The sequence below is a fragment of the Diabrotica virgifera genome, chromosome 9 (genome assembly GCF_917563875.1).
Source record: "Diabrotica virgifera virgifera chromosome 9, PGI_DIABVI_V3a".
Lineage (NCBI taxonomy): Eukaryota > Metazoa > Arthropoda > Insecta > Coleoptera > Chrysomelidae > Diabrotica > Diabrotica virgifera.
In genome coordinates, this window is record NC_065451.1 from 208267493 (window position 1) to 208281764 (window position 14272).

The 14272-nt window shown below is 33.5% G+C and overlaps 1 protein-coding gene across 1 annotated transcript in view; it reads right to left on the reverse strand.

The window, feature by feature from the left end:
- Positions 1-7991: 7991 nt before the first annotated feature.
- LOC114331698 (uncharacterized) overlaps positions 7992-14272 on the reverse strand; it is an 81212-nt gene continuing 74931 nt past the window's right edge. Inside the window, exon 17 of the mRNA XM_050660796.1 lies at positions 7992-9801. Coding sequence (XP_050516753.1) covers positions 9614-9801 — 188 coding nt within the window. The 3' untranslated portion in view covers positions 7992-9613. The remainder of the gene's footprint in view (positions 9802-14272) is intronic.

A 14272-nucleotide genomic window follows, 5' to 3' on the forward strand; every position in this document is an offset into this window, starting at 1 on the left:
GTCTTATAACTCTTCAAAAATCCTACAAAGTCATTTTTGAAAAATCTTTTTATCGCCAAAAATGAAGGAGCTATGTTTATAAAACCATTTTTTTTTTCGAAAAATTCGGATAGTCCGCTTATGGATAATTTTCAATGTATGTATAATACCACAGAACCGGTTCGTATACTGGAAGATGCCTAAAAAATTATTTGTATTTGTATTTGCACATATCTGTAAATTCGTATTTTTGTGTAAATAAATGTTTTTGTAATTCTTTAATTCCACGTTATTTTCTGTATAGATCTATTAAAATATCTACTTATAAAAACTTTAATGTTATTAAGGGTGGTTTTTAAGGGTTGAAATATTATGATATTTTATCCTAGAGTATAAAACAATCATTACTTAACCAATCAAAACCAAATTTTACCCATACTAAAGTTTAGAATGTTTTTATATAATTTTTGACAATAAGGGGTAGTTTACACCACTAAAAATAATCAGCGCCTTAAGCATGATATAGAATATGAATTACAGGGTGAGATGATCCCAATCCCAAATTTTTATGTAAATCGATGCAAGCAGAAATTATTCTTTTAGGATAAGTAAATTTTTTATATATAGCTCCAACAAGGGTAGTTTTAAGGGTTGAAATATTATGATAGTATATCTTAAAGCATAAAACAATCATTATGTAACTAATAAGAACCAAATGTTGACAATATTAAAGTTTAAAATGTTATTTTATAATTTTTTACAATTAGGGGTAGTTTTCACCCTTAAAAAACCAAAAGCGTACAATGGCTAAATATAGAAAATGAACTAGAGGGTGTAATGAGCCTAATCCCAAATTTTTTTACAAATCGATGCTGGACGAAAAAATTGCGAGGTTTTGCCATTTTTTCTGCTTCATTTCCTCGACTATATACTTTGTTAAATATATCTTCTTTTTTAATTTAAAGCTTTTAATATATTTGTCTCCTAGATTATTTTGATGCGTGTATTAAATAAATACCAATTATTATAAGTTTCCTATAGACTACTTTCTATCACAGAACGAATCGTAAATAAATATAAAGAACCTCGAACATTGTCATTCAATTAGGCCACTTTGTAGCAACCACCTACAGGCTGTTTAGTGTTTGTTTAGATATAGCCCACTAAAGGAAGCGCTAAAATCGGCAACATTGCTTATGAGAACGAGTTGTATTGCCACTGTAGAATGACAAACGACTGAATGAATCGGCGCGAATCAAGTGCACTGTTGCCATTTATGGGCCGTATATCTAAGTTAAAACTAAACAGTCTGTATATAACTCGGCCCAAATAAACGGTAACTATGTACAGATAAGTGGAATGTACTAGGGATCTGATAATCTTATTATATCTACAACAATCTTGATCTTTTAGTGGATCTATTTGTCAGTAATATACGCTCTGAGCTTCGCTGGTGTCGCTCCTAGCGGTTACTAATTCAACTTTTACCGGTAATTTCTAAATTTATTATTTAATTGTTATCGCTTAATATTTACAACGCAAAAAATTAATTAAAGTGTAATCGATTTTTTTAAGATTTTGCTAATCATTTTGACGTTCTATTGATAAAATATGAATTTCTTACTTTGGATACTTTCACAATTATCGTGTAGATGGCGTTAAGATTGATTGATTAATTTATAATTACATATTAAGGAACATTAAAAAACTTAAATTCAGTATTTAAAACGTAAGTATATTTAAGTTAAAAATATATACCACAGCTTTGACCAACCAATATTTTTTATAATTAATCTTTTTAATTTTAATTTTAAATTAATCACTTTGACATTTATGTCAAATTTCCGGTAAAGGTTTACAGACTTGTCACTACTGGCGCTCGCGAATTTGTAAATATCCCCTCTAGGTACGAGCTCACAGCGTATACACAAAACAAAACATAGAATTTGGTCCATTTAAAAGATCTAACTGTAAGATAATATGGATTGATTATTCCAGTGGTAGTCCAACAGGTTACAAAGAATGGATATATATATTTATATAGTGAGGATTTCCATCATATAGTCTATATAGCTCAGATAGTCTATCATATCTGAGCTCATTCTTTTCTTAATCTCTATGTTATTTATTCTATATTTTCTTGCTGATCTGCAGCTTCTCGTTAGGAGTTCCATCTCTGTTGCCCTTATTATTATTTTTTGTTTTTCTGATTTGAGTAATGAGTATTTTACATGGCAGGGATCGGAATACAAACAAGGAAATAAGACGGAGAACAGGAGTTACAGATACCATAGAAAAAGAATTATGACCCTTGAAAGAAGTGCAACTGGGCGAGGCACATAGCTAGAATGTCGGATAACAGATAGACATAGCGAATAATACACTGGAGTGGAGACCAAGACAAGAAGAATATCGGAGTAGAGCAAACAACACAAAACAGGAGTACAGTGAAAAGACAGAGAGACCTACCTATATCCAGCAGTCGATAGATCCGTGTTGAATGATGATGATAATGATGATGCTGATGACTTATGAAAACATTTTAAGATCAAGATTGTTATCGTTTTGAAATACATACTTACAATTTGATTTTTGATCTTAAAGTCTATAAACGCACTTACTTTTTGTGGTCGAGTTATTATCGTGTAGAAATATAACACTTAGTATAAGGTATAATAATAACATGGAGTACTTACATCAATTATCTAAACATTTAGTAACTTTATGTGAAAACAGGTCGATGAAGATTGTTTTCGCACGGTTTTAGGCCTGGATCCCGCGTACCAAAAAAAAGTTGATTAATAGTAAGCTGAAAATTTGTTAATAGCTTAACGGTGTCTAGTAGGGAAAACTTTGATGTACGGGAATACAGGAACAGGGGAAGTTTTAATTGTGGAACGTGATTTTAATTGTGGAACGTGTCATCTTGACAAGTTTATGATTGTGAAAGCTTTGTTTTTAAGTTTATTCAATAGCAAACTTTATATAATATGAACAAATGTTTGTCCGACAAATAATATGTTGGGCATTTTATAATAAGTCCGACACGTAGAACATGCCAAATGACAGGAATTATTTTGGTGGTAAATAGCAGTCTGATTTTTGCATGAGAGTTTAATGAAAGGGTAACAAATCAATTGGAAGTTCTGTCCGACAAAAATACATGGGACGTTTTCGTAGTCTGACATTCGAAACCTTTAACCTGTTCCATAATTAAAACTTCCCCTGTCCAGTGTTCACTTACATCAAAGTTTATCCGACTAGAAAACTAGACACTGTTAAGCTATTAACAAATTTTCAGCTTGCTATTAATAAACTTTTCTTGGTAAACTTGATCCAGGCCTATTTCATAATTAAAATATACTGGTATATTCTATGTCAAATCACTCCGTGGCAAAAATTTGTGGATCTCCGATTTGTCTGAAATATGTAGGTATTTTGGCAGCTCAGCATGTGATTTGCCTGTAACAGTACTGATGATGATGTACTTAGATCAAAAACGGTCTGTGATAGATGTGGCTCTCTGACAGTTTTTAAATAAATGTACCTTTTACAAAGGATTTTTTATTAATTTTTTTGTGATTAATGGTAAAGGGCCAGCTACAGGAAATTTTTCCTTGTGGAAAAATTTCATATTTTTATGTTAGGCAGAAGCTATATACTAAGTTTCAGACAAATCGGAGACCCAAGAATTTTTTGGATCCAAAATTGAGTGGTTTGAAATCGAATCACCTTATCATATTCGTGCGCAGTGAGTAAAATGGCATATTTTTTAGTAAAATACACGGTTATAGTGGAAAATAAGACAGTCTTTTTTATATAAAAATATGCCAAATAATACGTGGAGTTGACAGTGATACTGACTCTTACAAAACAATTGCATACATTTTGTACTTAACCTGACTTAAAGCGTTGATTGAATACACGAAAGTGTGTTTGCTTAAAGCCCTTTGACAGGACTCATTAAAAAGAAAAATAAAACAAAATGCTTATAATGTAGACTCACCGTCACGAAAAACGGACTCAACCCATATCAAAAATGTCATAATAAAAACAAAATCTCCAAGGATAAAAAAGAATTGTTTCCTGTAGCTGGCGATATATTACCATCAATCAAAAAAATTTATTGAAAAATCCTTAGTAAAAGGTATAAAAATCTTTATTGAAATCTCTACTTCACAGGACTACTTCACAGAACGTTTTAGATTTTTTACACAATCATCGTCAGTGTTAAAAACAAGTTAAATGCCAGCTGAGCCACCAAAGAAATACCCGCGTGAGAACCTTTTAAATGGTATATATGTACGTTATTAACGCATATTTGCTTGAAATTCCATAGGATGGATAATTTATAAAGATTTATGCTCTTCGGTAAAGTATGACTTTTCCATCACGTGGTTGTAAAGTGGGTAGATGTGTCTCACATGACGAGAATTAGATGGCAACTGAGTTGCCATCTGAGTTGTTAGAGTTGTCATCTAACTGTCGTCATGTAGAGACACATCAACTCACTTTGCAACCCATCTGATGTGAAAGTCATACTTTGCCGAAGGGCACAATTCTTTATAAATATTATCCATCCTATGGAATTTCAAGTAAATATTCATTTAAAACACAATTATATACCATTTAAAGGGTTCTCCTAAACGGTGTTCATTCTTTACCAAATAAGTAAAAAGAACCGAAAAAAACTCAAAAGATCAGGACAATTTCGTCAGAAATTATAAGGATTCCCGTTTTTCATGCCGGTGAGTGTATAATGATCCATTTCATTTATTGTTTAAAAAAGACGCATTTTTTTTAACAATGGTACCTACTACCTAAAAGTTTAAATTAATAAGAGAGCAAAAATTTATACAAACTAGAAAAAGCTATAAATAGAGTAAGAGAGTCAATTGTAAATCCTGTCAACTCTATACTGATAAAATATGTAATATAGAAATGTTTTGTGCAACGATATATACTCTTACGATAAAATTTTGAATAAAAACTCAATTTTGAAAACTTAATAATTATTAATTTGGCCATATTTTGCTTACGACACTAAGATATCGTTATTTTGACTCAATCAGCTAAAACCATTAATAAATTTGGAGTAGGGGAAGGTCGCCTATGATGGCATAATGACTGTGTTTTGGAACGCAGTCCACTTATTCTGAAAACTGATGTATTAGTGTATGCTAGGTAGTCGGTTTGTAGTTTCATATAAACTTTATGGTGCTCTGATGCTTTTTGTGAGGATAGGAAAATTATACAATTTTCTGCAAGTCCCGTAGTAATATTAAACAAAATTAAAATTTAGGATCCAGTACAGTAAATAGAAGAAAGGATTAAATAACGCCTTTAATATATTTGTTAGACATATTATGTTTGTTCTGTGCGTCATTTTGGAGTTATCTTTCGATTTAAGATTTTTTCTCTTCTTTTAATAAAATGCCGATTTTTGCCTATGATGGCACACTTTAGGATATCCAATGATGGCGTAGGTATGCCATCATAGAACGTTTAGAAGAAAAGTGTTTATATTATTCACTCCAAAAATACTAATGATGAAATATCTTCTAAATCTGAATTTAAAATGCCAAAAGCTAATGTGCGTGAACCTTCATTTGTACAAAAAATAAGGACCATTATTGTAAAATTTTAAACCAGAAAATGAAAAAAAAAAACGAAAACGTGGGAAGAACGGTATGCTCAATTCTACTCCAGACCTGATTTGAGCTCAGACAGAAATGAGAAGAAAAAGCAATTTAATAAAGAAAAAACTGCCAAGAAGGGTCACGAAGAAAGTTTTCGTGGAAAAAATAGCAGTTAAGAAGAAGAAAAACAAGCGGAATTCTGGAATGATCTTAAAGACGACAACCCTGATGTCGATTGTTTGTAAGTATTGTAATGAACTGTACTCCCTATCTAAATAAAAAAAATATGGATTCGGTGTCAGAAATGCCATTCATGGTGCCATGCATAATGAGCGGATGTGGAAAAAAAGTAAAACAGTTTATATTATGGGAATTGTGTTTTTTGCTTATTAATAACCTTTTAGTTAAGTTAGTAGAACATCACGAATTTATATTTTAATTTTTGTTGTTATTTTTCGTAATAAAACATAAAAAATTAAGTTCTTTTGTTTTAAAATAAACGGTGTGCCATCATAGGAAACGTGTGTCACCTATGATGCCATATTTGCTAATTAAAAAAAATAAAAGCGTGCAAAAAACGTTCAAAATCAATATTATATTGTACAAAACTTAAAATGTAGCTTAAGTTCGAATCACTTGGCATCACAAAAATGTTTAGAAAATTTTAAATACTCTTAAAAAATTGAGTTAAAATTAAGTATGCCATCATAGGCGACTTTCCCCTACATTATGAAATTTAATGTGAAATAATACAATAACACTACTTTATACTGACAAATAAAGAATAGTTTTCTAAAAATCCATAAAAACAAATGAATAAAAAATAATAGTCAAATCTTTTCTCCAACAAGATTCACTGAAATCAATAGCTATTTACATTTACGCAAGAGACAAGAAGACATGATAAAAGAATAAATCAATATCAATTTTACTCTTGCAAATTAACGTAACTCAAGGTTTGTAGCGCCATCTCTGGGGCAATAAACAAGTTTAATAGAGGATGAGAGTGGTTCGCTCTAGCGATTACCCGGTCTCGAATCTAATTGTGGAGGGTTGAAATAGGTAGCAGCACTTACAACGTAAAATGCAGCCATTGGTGCGTATATTAGGTAAAGAATGTTACAAAAGAGGGCGTAACGATGTCAATACTGTAGAATTATTGAGACAATCTTTATTGTAGAGTCAGCTCAGTATGCAACCACTTATACGTTTCCTTCAGAAACGTAGTCGGTACTTGAGACAGAACCTCTTTGGGGAGAACGACAGGATGTCAAGATGGTAGTAGAAGTTAGGTTAATAATATGGATTGTCGCTTGGAAATAGAATTGTAATAAAGTGCTAAATAAAGATTGTCTCAATAATTCTACATGGTGGCAGCGAACTTGCAAATACTCCGAGGAATATTTGGCAAGTAGAACCTTCTTCGAAGAGCAGAAATAGAGTTAAATAATTCCAGGGATGGCAGAGAATCAAGCAGGAAGCCATGTGCTTGCCAACATGGCAACAGTATCAGCTCCTTCTGAGTTTAATTTCTCCCTTCCAGGATCATGGAATCAGTGGAAAAAGAGGTTAGAAAGATATATGTCGGTTAGTGGTTTTATAAACAAACCAGAAGCTGAAAAAATTGATATGCTAGTGTATCTAATGGGGGCAGAAGCAGAGGAAATTATAACTCAATTTAATCTAACACCCGCACAGCAAGTATATAGTATTATTATCGAGAAGTTTGACGCTCATTTTATACCCCAAAAGAACGTAATATTTGAACGATTCAAGTTCAACACACGTAGTCAACAGCCAGGGGAGTCGGTGGATGCATATATCACTGCACTTCATAGCCTGGCAGAGCATTGTAGTTATGGGGCTCTAAAAGATGAGTTAATAAGAGACCGCATAGTAGTAGGAGTTTTAGATGTAAAAGTAAGTGAGAGGTTACAACTCCAAAAGAACCTAACATTAGGGGAAGCTGTATTAACAGTACGTCAAGCCGAGCTGCAGAATAATCAAAACAGGATTCTTAGGCAAGAACGAGTACAAGAAGTAGCTACGGTCAATGCACACAGAGGTAACTACTGGTCACAATCACAAGCAGAACCAAATAAATATGGACAACAGAACACATGGGGGAAATCCAACAAAAACTACAAATGTACATACTGTAGTGTACCAAGCTGCAACAGCCGAGAAAGATGTCCAGCAAAAGATAGTTGTTGTCGATTATGTGGAAAGAAAGGACATTGGCAAGCTAGATGTAGATCCGGCAGGAATGTAAGAGTAGTTGAAGGTCAAAACTGAGCTGACTCTACAAATACTAATAAAAATAACGTCATAAAAAAATTCTTACTAAAATCAATTTTGTAGAAAAAAAAATAGATACCGGATGCATGTGTTGAGAGCAAGCAAAATTGTTTCCAGAAATATAAACATGACGTTTCAAATATGGCGAATATAGGGAAATATAAGGGAAATATAGGGAAAATAAAAACTAATGTTTTTTCTTTATCTTGTTCTTCCTCAGCTGTGGCATCTCCTATCGCTGTTCCTTATTATTTTCACCACGCATTTTTGTCCATTATTCAATCCTCCCAACCACTCCTGTTTCTGCCAACCACATATGCTCAATTTTTGAGCTATTAACCTTAAGTTCTCCCTCTTTAATAGCTCTTCTCTAATCATCCAACAGTTCTTTGCTCTCATCACTAGAACAATACAATTCGCAAAGAGCTTCAATAGCTCTTCTTCAATCCTCCAATATTTCTTTGCTCTCATCACTAAGACGATATAATCCGCAAAGAATTGACCAAGGAGCTACTTCCCTTTCCATTCCTGTCAGTACCTACATCCATAATACGATTAAACATTAAACCGGTGGGGACGCAATGAAGAACCTTGATGCAAACCAAAAGTCATTCATCTCTATAGCTTTTTGTCTGGCTTTTGTCTGGGAACTTTATCATACGCCTTCTCAAGATCTATAATTATCAAGTGTAGGTAAATCCCTTTTCCTCTCACCGTATTTCTCTATCAACTGTCTTAAAGCAAACAATTGCATCTGTTGTCCTCCTTCCTGACACAAATTCAAACTGTTCTTCTCCTATCTATATGTTTCCTTCGCTCCTTAACCTTTACTGTAAACTTCTCTCCCAAATTTTCACTTTGTGGCGACATTAACGTTATCCCTCTATCGTTCTTACAATCCTGAATGCCTCCTTTATCTTTATACAGTAATACCATCACGCTCTTCATCCATGCATTGGGCTTCCTTTCATCCGCATGTATCCTATTTATCATTTTTGTCACAACATTCAACCGTTTCCATTTCTAGAGCCTTAAGCCTCCTCAAGTCTTCCGTTAGGCCCTACTGTCTTCCATCATATTTAAAGAAGAAGAAGAGTTAAATCTGTTCAAATTTAAATGTAGCGCAAAATGTTCATTGAACTTCTTGGATGCAAGCAGTGGCGGATAAAAGGAGGGTATAGGGACTTCCCCTCCTCCAAGGTTCAAAATTAAAGAAAAAAAAAATGTTGAAACATAAAAATATACTAGCTGACATGAAACTTAAACCACAGACAGACAAATTCATTTCAATAAACCACCTAGTTAAAAAAATTAATGGAACTTAAATACAACTTATTATTATTTATGTTTTTATGTGGTTTGGGTTTCTGTTTTTTTGTCTTTTGATTTGTGCTTCATGGGAAGTTCCCCACCAAAAGGAAATGTGTAGAACTGCCACTGGATACAAACAATAGTGGACACACAAGAATAATGGACAAAGATGGTGAATGGAACTGGACAGATTTTTAAGTTCTGGAAGACTGGATTTTTAAAATCTACATCTACACTTGTTTGTTGGAGAAAAAGCTTTGAAACAAAACAGCTTAAAAACAAAATTATTATGAATAACACAATTTTTCTGTACCAAAACTTATACAAACATTCAAAGTCGTCAACCTTTTGCAGATACGTACCTAAGATTATAGTTGTGTAGTTAATTATTTTTTGTTCGTTTCGAATTTGACTTCTCTGGGTCTTTTTAAGGAACGACTTCTACTGGGAGTTGTGTGGACTTCGGGGATGCGCAAACTCGTCGATGAACTTTGTGGATTGAATGGAGATTTAGCAGGAAACTGTTTGGCTACTAGAGGCACCCAACTTTGCGTTTCTAGTCTTCCTAACGAATCTATAAAAACAGATTATTGGGTAAAATTGAACGCAGTTTATGTTTCCTTTCGATCCAGAGGATATTCACTATCCCTAGACAGCTGTTTCTGCCTCTTAGATGTCTTCAGTAGGGCTATGTAAACACCTCTGAACCAAGACGAAAATAAACTGCTTATTTAAGTGAAATTTCAAAAAAATAATTAAAAATCCACTGTCAAGTGCCCCACTTTTAAGACGCTGTAGCAACATCTCTTGGTGAAAAGGAGAAAGGTCCCAGATACAAAATTCATTATTAAAATAAAATTAAAATAACAAATAATGATTTAAATCTGAAACATTGATTGGAACCACTTTCTGCTAATATATTTTATCTCTAACTTTTACACTTTATAACCCAAGAGACGACGAATAAAGAGAAGCGAAAAGGATTCTACAATATACAATCACATTTCATCATACTCGTCTAGGAAAAGGTCCCAAAGATACTTCCAATAGGTACTCAAAATCTGGGTAAAGATAAAGATAAAAGTGAACGCAGTTTACGTTTCCTTTCGATTCAGAGGATATTCAAGTAGGGCTATGTGAACATCTACTGAAGACGTCCAAGGGACAGAAACAGTTGTCTAGGAATGGTGAATATCCCTGAATCGTAAGGAAACATAAACTGCGTCGAGTTTTATCTTTATCTTTACTCAGATTTTGAGTAGTTGAACTATCTTTCGGACCTTTTCCTAGACGAGTAAGATGAAATGTGATTGCATATTGTAGAATCCTTTTCGTTTCTCTTTATTCGTCGTCTCTTGGCTTATAAATTGTAAAAGTCAGAGATAAAGGATGTTACTAGAAAGTGCTTTAAAGAAAGGTTTCAGATTTAAATCATTATTTGTTATTTTAATAATGAATTTTGTATCTGGGACCTTTCTTCTTTTGTCAGTTTATTGGGCTTTAACAAAATGAAATAAGTTTAAAGACAGTTAGTTTATTTTGTTCCAGAGACCGCCACTATCTGTTTTTGTCGTCAGAACTGCCTGATTTGTGCTCGGAATCAAGACCCAATTTAACTGTTAAGTAAGCAAATTAATAAGAAATAATTTGCTAATGGACGCAATAGCGACATCTATTAAAACAACGAGAAATCTAAAGAAGAGAACAACTAAATATTTCTTACACTGGAAAGCTAAATTATGGCAACTCCTGGATCTTCTTTTTCTTAGAGTTCCTTCTCCTATCGGAGGTTGGCTATCATCACAGTTTTCCATACCTTATTGGCGGTCTTCTTATGGGTCTTTTTTCCTTAATTTTGTTTTTCATTATGAGTCTTATTATCTCATATTTCGCACCTCTGGTAATGTGGCCTAAATATTCCAGTTTTCTTGTTTTGATGTTATTTATAACCTCGCAATCTCTTTGTAGTTTTTTTAAAACTTCTACATTTGTAACTCGTTGGATCCATGGTATGTTCAAAAATCCTTCTATAGCACCACATCTCAAATGCTTCTAACATCTTTAATATTATCCACTTTTAGTGTTCAGCTTTCCATTCCATACAACACAGTCGAGAATACGTAGCATCTCTATTAACAAACATATTATAATATCTCTAAAATAATTTTTATCTTTATTCTTATTTAAATACTATTTGAAAGGTCTTTTTCAGTAGATGATCTAAACGGGTGTCACTACAGATATAGGGAATTCTGTGTGTTAGAGAGAGAGGTATGTGATGTCACAGCTGATATAGGAAAGTATGTGTGTTAGAGAGAGAAACATGGTATCTCTGCTGCTATTGGTCCGATTTAAACGTACGACGGCTCGTTGGAATGGGCGGGAGATAACGAATACAAAAAAACATGGCGGCATAGTGTCAAAAGGGCGCTTTCCGATGTGACGACGTCCGATGGGGCGCGTTCCGATGTGACGGCGTTCTAGCGCTGATCGATCGGTGCGCGATACCAGATGTGCGATCGGTACCTTAATTTTTCGCGGAACGCGAAGCAGATGCGCGGTCGGTACCTTAAGTTTTTCGCGGATCTCGTAGATACGAAGCGCGCGGTAATTTTGGAATTTAAATAAAACAACAACATAATGCAATTTTTTTTATTAAAAGAACTTAAAAGGAACACAGCGGCGCAGCGGTGCGCGATACCAGATGTGCGATCGGTACCTTAATTTTTCGCGGAACGCGAAGCAGATGCGCGGTCGGTACCTTAAGTTTTTCGCGGATCTCGTAGATACGAAGCGCGCGGCTGGTAATTTTGGAATTTAAATAAAATAAAAAAACATAATGCAATTTTTTATTAAAAGAACTAAAAAGGAACACAGCACGTCAACGCGTCACGTAAAACGTCACATCAAAACGTCACGTAGGCTTGTGAAATGTCACGTGAAAACGTCACGTCAAAGCACGTCACGTAAAACGTCACGTCAAAGCACGTGAAAACGTCACGTCAAAGCACGTCACGTAAAACGTCACGTCAAAGCACGTCACGTAAAACGTCACGTCAAAGCACGTAAAAACGTCACGTCAAAACGTCACGTGGGCTCGTGAAATGTCGCGTAGGCCTTATTGTCACGGGGAGCTCGATCGCAAGACCTGATTGCCACAGCGCGACGTGAGGTAGTAACATCATGTCTTTGAATGAGTATAGACGTAAATTAGCAGAATTTAGAGAAAAACTGACACAGTTAAGAAGTCAGGTTTTATTTTATGAGGATAAAAATAAGGTTATAAAACAAATAGAGAACCTAACACTGGGAAGCAGCATAGACTGGACACCTAAGGAATTTAGCCAGCAGCTGCGACAAGAATATTCAAGTGCTGCGGATTACTTATTTAGGGAAACTCCAACAAGGCGAATTCATCCAATTACTATTAATGATGTTATCGACGCCGGCGCCAACAACGATGAACAAAGAAAGCATGAAAAGTGAAATAGATAATGTTTTTGCAATGACTTGTGTAATATTAGCTTCAGTGTTTATTTTAATTATAAAGATTATATTTAAAATTGTTAAGAGAAAATTTGAATCATCATGTAATATAAGACTTGAACAATAAATAAGACGTTTAAATAAAAAACCCATAACTCTAAAAAATATTTAGTTGAAAATAATGAAAATAAATGTTAGCAGATAATTTACATATCGCATAGGAAATAGCGGTTGAGGGTCTAATCGCATTACTATGCAATTTTCGTTATCATACCCACATTTTGTTATTGAGTTATATTTCTTATCATGTGCATAGAAAATGTTGGAATTTTTAAAACCAATGACAATGATAAAACTGAATATAATTTTGCACACGCACACTTTCTACAACACGTCATAGGGTGGGGCACGCAACCGTATAAATTTCAAAATCCACCTCAGGACGGTCTATTCCATAGTCTATTCCTTACTGTTAGTGTACTGTTGTGGTTCAACTAGTTTTGCAAGGTAAGTGTTCTCTTAATTATTTTTTGTTAAATATTTTTTATTTTTCTTGTTTGATTTTGAATAAAACTTAATGTTTTCTGCTCTGCTATTTATAAAATCTCTTCATTCCAGCTGAGATTTATTATTTCGACATTAAATAATTATCTAATTGTCGACATTTTGAATGACATTTATTTTTTATTTTCTCGTAATTATTCGTTGTTAAAATCTTTTCGGTTTTTCAAGTTTTTGGTTAGCTATTTATAAAATTCCTTCATTCCAGATGAGATTTATTATTTTAGCACCTGATTGTCTACAAGACCTCATGTCAGCATGACAATTATTTTTTATTTTCTCGTAATTATTATTTGTTAAATCTGTTCGGTTTTTTCAAGTTTTTGGTCAGCTATTTATAAAATTCCTTCATTTCAGATGAGATTTATTATTTTAGCACCTGATTGTCTACAAAAAAGACATGCTAGCATAACAATTATTTTTTTATTTTCTCGTAATTATTCGTTGTTAAATCTGTTCGGTTTTTTGGTCAGCTATTTATAAAATTCCTTTATTCCAGATGAGATTTATTATTTTAGCACCTGATTGTCTACAAGACCTCATGCCAGCATGACAATTATTCTTTTTTATTTTCTCGTAATTATTCTTTGTTAAATCTGTTCTGTTTTTCTTTGATTTTTTTAATTAATGTTTTCTACTCTGCTATTTATCCCTTTATTCCAGATGAGAGTTATTATTTCGACATCTGATTGTCTACAAACAAAAAAGACTTACTGTTAGCATGCTGAATGTCAATTATTCGTCATTCTTCGTAATTATTCTTTGTTAAATCTTTTCGGGTTTTGATTTTGAATACAACTCAATGTTTTTTGCTTGGTTATTTATATCACTCCTTCATTTCAGATGGATTTATCAAAAATTAATGCCTCATCTGTCGTAGCGAGGAAACCCGTGAAGAAACTCAAAGAATTACCGATCGACATTCCAGTACCCATTACGGGAGCCAAAATTGTGAAGACAAAGTTTGGGCAAGCTGTTCTGTTAGATTTGGGGGAAGA